At 57.2% G+C, this 5660-nt stretch overlaps 1 protein-coding gene across 1 annotated transcript; it reads left to right on the top strand.

Moving 5' to 3' along the window:
• The first annotated feature begins 1442 nt into the window (after nt 1–1442).
• SFTPA1 (surfactant protein A1) lies at nt 1443–5426 on the top strand. The gene is made up of 4 exons (XM_035020288.1): nt 1443–2060; nt 2343–2462; nt 3433–3510; nt 3977–5426. The coding sequence occupies exons 1-4, from the start codon at nt 1838–1840 to the stop codon at nt 4351–4353; spliced, it is 798 nt and encodes a 265-aa protein (XP_034876179.1). The 5' UTR covers nt 1443–1837; the 3' UTR covers nt 4354–5426.
• The last annotated feature ends 234 nt before the right edge of the window (nt 5427–5660 follow it).

Raw genomic sequence — 5660 nt, 5'->3', positions numbered from 1 at the left:
CCCAAGGAGACCCCTGTTCCTATTCCTTCACCTGCAGAACAGTCCTCCTTCACCCAAACCATGTTGAGGTCCCTTCGATGGAACTGCTCCCCCACCCACCCCAGCCCTGTGCTGGCCCCAGCACCCCCATGCTTCTTGGCCGGCACCCACACTGAGGCGGTGGCAGGCAGTGGCAGGGTTCAGGCTGGCTCCCTGCTCCTAGGAGTGGGGTTCTTTTAGCTGAGCCCCCACTCTCCCAAAGTTCTCTCACTCTTCCTGAGGATCTCAAGATTTTTTCAAACCACTTACAACCAAACATGGTGATTTTTTTTGGCCTTAGCTCCTCATTCTTACCACCCCTCCAGAGAGAGCTCCCCCCCCCCCCCCCCGATCCCGTGGCCTGAATAGGGGATCTCACCGGTCAGGGCTTTGTGTGCTATCCCATCACTTAAAGCAATAACCACTGCAGATTACAGACATCACCCATAGCCCAAAACAGAAAGCTCTGCTCTCCTGTGACCTTCCAGGCATGGCCTTGCCTCCCCGCCGCTGAGCCGGCCCGAGCTGGGGAACCGGGAACGTGCAAAGGGTTTGCCTGTGACTCTGAGCCAGGTGCCCACTGACGTCACCAGGGGTTCCAGAAGCAGGGGCCGGGAGACCGGCGTGGGGGTGGTGCTGGGCCGCTCAGTGGTGAGACATGTCCCAGGACACACAGTTCGTCCTAGCTCCACCTGACCACCCTCTTCCTGAGCCATGGCCTCTGCACTGCCTGGAACCAAATGGCCCCCCTCCCAGGGCCGAAGAGGCTGTGGAGTTGGAATGGCCCCAGGAGCGGGTCACATGGAGACATCCTGTCCATGGCTGATTGGCCTCTCTGCTCCCCTGGGGAAGGAGGGCAGCCTGCCATGTTCTCTAAGTGGGCATCTGAGGGATGGCGATGGTGGTACTGAGAATGTGTCACCAGCCAGGCCTGGGCCGAGGCCCAGCGGGGCGAAGCCTCCCTTCGTTGCATACCCTCACTGGGTGCCTGGGTATGGGCTCTCGTCCTTCACTGCTGGAGAAGCTGGCACGGGGGAGAGAGGGCCCACCCCCTGAGATGTTAGCGGGTGTCCGAAGTGGCCCTCCAGCCTGAGTGTTCTCTGAGGGAACGTTGCTGTGTAAACAAGATGGCTGCTTCCTGACCGGCCCTTCCCAAAAAAGAGGCCCTTGTGACAGGAGCCTCTCTGGGGTGGAGAGGTAAGCCTGGTAGCCTGCATGCATATAAATGGTGCTGCCTGCCTCCCCACTCAGACCTGCGGCAGAGATCCACAGGGGCTCTGTTTCTGTGGGTGAGTTTAGCCCCATCCCTGTGGTCTTACCCAGGGCACGGGTTGTAGATGATGAGAGCCCAGCAGTCACAGGCATAACTAAGGGCAAGCCTGGGAAGGAGGGGGGCTCCCGGTGGACCATGGAGAGTCGTGCCCGGAATCGTTAACGATGGATGCAGAAAGGTGGGCTTGCAAATATCCTCACACTCTGACCCTGCAAGGAGCGTAGCTGAGAGTATAAGGACAGAGGGAGGGAGTGACGCCATCCCTCCTCCCAACAGCCTGGGAGGGACAGGTCAGGATTGTCTCCAGGGCACAGAAGAAGGTGATGCGAGTTCCCATGGTCACATCACAAGACTGCATTAGAAGCCAGACCCTCTGACTGTCCAGGTCCTCCTCACCAGCACAGGTACCACACCCCTCCAGCCCCAGAGGTGGGGCGTGAAACCGCAGATGACGCTAGGAGCTTCCAAGGACAAGCTAGGTCTTCCCCAAAGTCCTCAGGCTCGGCCATTGTGCCTGAATCTTGACAAACTTTCGCAGATGCCTCAATGAGCCAATGGCGCTTTCTTTCTGCAGGAGGAGTCTCTGGAACAGAAGCCATGTTGCTGCGCTCTTTGGCCCTCACCCTCACCTTGCTGATGGTTTCTGGCGTCCAGAACAATGTGAAGGATGTCTGTATTGGCAGCCCCGGCATCCCTGGCACTCCCGGATCCCATGGCTTGCCGGGCAGAGATGGGAGAGACGGTGTCAAAGGAGACCCCGGGCCTCCAGGTACTGGGTGAGACCCTACCCTCAGCTGAGGGACAGTGACTTGTTTCCAGGAGGCCCAACTGTCTGGGGCTCTGGGCCGGGTCCCAAGGTCAGCGGGATGGCGGGGCATGGTGGGAGTTGCCTGAGGGCCTTAGACTGGAGCAGCCCTGAAGAGGTTACCCTTAAAGTGCCCATGGGGTGACAGGTGAGTCAGCTCAGCTGATAAGAGCGGTCCCTTCACATCAGCCTCAGCCCTGCTGTGGGTGATAAATACCACACATCCATGTCCCCTTCTCTCTGCAGGCCCCATGGGCCCCCCTGGAGGAATGCCAGGCTACCCCAGGCCTGAGGGGGTGATTGGATCCCCTGGCGTTGCTGGAGAGTGTGGAGAAAAGGGGAAGCCTGGTGAGAGGGGCCCTCCAGGTAAGCAGGACAGGGCAAGCTGGCCGCAGGAACACGGGCACTGCGCCCATGTGACCAGTTACATGAGGGATGGCGGGGGTCAGACGGAACCATGGAGGTCCCCAAAGGGCATCCTACTCAACCTAAGTGAGAGAAGATGAGGCCGAGGAGAGGAGTCAGACATGCCCGGGTAGTAGGCCATGGCGAGGACTGGTGGGTGTTGGAAGCGCTCCACACGTCACGACTCCTGATGGGCATCAGGTGCGGGACGAGGACAGCGCCGGGAGGCAGGGAAGGCACTTCCTGGGGCTGAGGCACAGGGGGCATTCCGAAAGGTGTACGGGGTTATCTGGGCTCTCAGCAGGTGATGGGAATGGGAGCCCCACATACAGAGGGGAACTCCAGAGCTCGGAGCGGTGACCAAGGTCAATCAGGAGAGTGCAGAGAGAACCACGTGCTCTCCCTCTCCATCAGAGCAGCTTCTTACTTCAGTGTTTGAGATCCTGCTTCCTGGACAAGTGCCCACTATTGACTGAGCTGCTGGGTGGCAGGCGGGGAGGGGTGAGGTTGAGGGAGGACGATGGGTCAGGATCAGGGGTAGAGACCACAGTGAAAGCCTGTTTTGCCAGGCAGGTAGATCACTCCACGGCTCAGCCAGGCCAGAGAGGGAAGGATAGGTATAGTTTGTTTGCCTTCGGTGGAGGGGGAGGGAGAGGACCCTGCCCCCAAACCAGAGAAATCCTGTGGGTTTTTCTGACAGAGCCGTTAAAAGACAGGGCAGGAAAGACGGGCAGGCAGGGGCTCGGCACGTGCAGGGCTGCATCAAAGGACAAGGGGGTAGGCAGGGTGGAGATGCACTCCAGGGCCTGAGCAGTGGGTACGGACAAGTAAAGGGCCAAATGCCAGGCCTGCAGCTGGCATCGTGCCTGCTTGGCTGCAAGTCGGGATCTTGGTTGGCTTGCCCCTCATCTTGGTGGGAATCTCTTGACAGGGCTTCCAGCTTCTTTAGATGAGGAGCTCCAGACCACACTCCACAAGTTCAGACATCAAATCCTGCAGGCCATGGGAGGTAAGGGGGCTCCCTCGGGCCTTATAGCATGGAGGGTCTCCCATAAGTTCCCTCATTCCCAGCGTCGGGCTCCAGAACCTTGAGACTTGACAAGCAGGTGTGGATGGGCAGGTCTTGGGGGGAAAAAAACGATACTTCCCTTTCCTGATGTCTTTGAATGGCCCCGAGGAGACAGAGGTAGACACAGATCAGCTCCCTATGTCAGGGGAGCGTAAGTTCTCTGCCTAACTTGCTTTCTGTTGAGACTCAGGAAATTGCAGTTTCTGGGACATAACAGATGGTCCATCAGTAACTGTGCGATGGGTGAACGAATGAATAGAATGAGGAGAGCAGGGAGGAGGATTGAGGAAGACTCGGGTTGGCAGGGGAGGAGAGGCAAAGAGGGCATGAGGACAAGGAGCCCGGGCGAGGGACAGGGACTTCCAGCCAGAGCGGTCGGTGGCCTGACTCGGTTTCTCTGCCCCAGTCCTCAGCTTGCAGGAGTCCATGCTGGTCGTGGGAGAGAAGGTCTTCTCCAGCAACGGGCAGTCGGTTAATTTTGAGGACATTCAAGAGTTATGTGCTAGAGCAGGCGGCCGCATTGCTGCCCCGACGAGCCCGGAAGAGAATGAAGCCATTGCGAGGATCGTGAAGAAGTACAACACTTACGCCTACCTGGGCCTGATGGCGAGCCCCGACTCTGGGGGCTTCCTCTACGTGGATGGGAGCCCTGTGAACTACACCAGCTGGTACCCCGGGGAGCCCAGGGGGAAGGGCAAGGAGAAGTGTGTGGAGATGTACACAGATGGGCAGTGGAATGACAAAAATTGCCTGCAGTACCGGCTGGCCGTCTGTGAGTTCTGAGCAGGCCCCTGGGCCGCCCGATAGATAGGGCCCTGCCTTGTCCAGCCTCCAGCTGGAGGATGCGCCTGAGCTCTGACATGCTACAGCTCCTTCCCAACAAAATGTATCTGTGGCCCTTAGAGCGTTCTTAGCCACTCGGCTCCCTGGACGGCTCCGAATCCTCACCCACATCGGGAATCAGGAATCAGTCTGACACGCCCCACTCCGCCCCCAGCTCCTTCTCAGCCCTGCACTCCAGGCGCCACTCCTAACTTTGCCTTTGGGCAAGAGTCGGAGACTTCTTTCTTCCTCCTCCTGTCCGGTTCCTTCATTGCTACATGGCAGCAGTGAGGTCCTGGGTTGGAAGTTCCCTGCAAAATCACACAGTAGGTGCCGGCCTCCTGGCCCCCCTCCCCTCTCACTCTGCAGACCACCCACTGCCCAGCCCCAGCAAGATTTGGCAGTTCTGGTCAAGCACAATGATAGAAGAGGGGGACCTCTGGGGAATTCCACATATGTGGAGCTAAGGACCCCTTTGGGGTTATCTGGCAGCCTGGAGCCTCTGAGGACACATCTGGTCGGTGTCCCCGAGAGGTCAGAGGGCCGGGTGGTGCCTCGGCACATTGTGGAGGCCAGCCTAACCCTAATAGTTGCCTTGAGTCTTGGGTTGCCTCTCAACTCCCTGACCAAAAAGCAGCCAGTCTAGACCCCTAGGGAAGATCTCACCCCCGACCCAGACATAATCCAAGTAACTCCGCCTGATGGACGTGTCTGCACCCCTTTTTGGATCTCAGTGAGGTGTTCACACCCCTCACCACACCACTGGCAGTTGATTGAGCACATAAATAGCATATGTGCCAAGTCTATGTACCCAGAACCTTGCCAAGCACTTCTAAAACATCTTATGGAATATGATTTAATCTTTCCACAATGCCATGGGCCCAGCCTGCTTTTCCCCCATTTTCATATGAGGACACAAACTTAGCGAAGTTAAATGTTTTGAATTGTATTACTTGGAGCAAAAGTGGCAGAAGCTTATTCAAACCTACCTACCTGGACCTGAAGCTCATGCTCATAACGACCTTGCCTCTTACTGGACAGAGGTGATTGAAGTGTAATAAATCATGACTGCGTTAACATGAGTTTTCATTGCTTTGGTTTCAAGAAATAACACGTTTCTGTATCTCTAGAAATCAAATTAACTCTGGCTCTGAGCCCCCACCTACCTCAAAAATGGGAGATTCGATCTCAGGTCATGCCTTCTTTGTTGGGTGGGAGAGGCAACCTGCTTTCCACCCTTAAGTTGTACAAACATATGGCAAGCTACA

Source organism: Mirounga leonina, unplaced genomic scaffold, assembly GCF_011800145.1.
Source record: "Mirounga leonina isolate KUSES-001 unplaced genomic scaffold, KU_Mleo_1.0 Mir_114, whole genome shotgun sequence".
NCBI classification, from domain to species: Eukaryota; Metazoa; Chordata; class Mammalia; order Carnivora; family Phocidae; genus Mirounga; species Mirounga leonina.
The sequence above is the reverse complement of the archived record's forward strand: the minus strand, read 5'-3'. Positions and strand labels throughout refer to the sequence as shown.

Bases quoted from the DNA above. Each gene is read 5' to 3' on its own strand.
- SFTPA1 (XM_035020288.1), top strand. From the start codon at position 1,838: ATGAGCCAATGGCGCTTTCTTTCTGCAGGAGGAGTCTCTGGAACAGAA. The intron at 2,463-3,432 runs GTAAGCAGGACA...ATCTCTTGACAG, and splicing joins TGGTGAGAGGGGCCCTCCAG to GGCTTCCAGCTTCTTTAGAT. The intron at 3,511-3,976 runs GTAAGGGGGCTC...TCTCTGCCCCAG, and splicing joins AATCCTGCAGGCCATGGGAG to TCCTCAGCTTGCAGGAGTCC.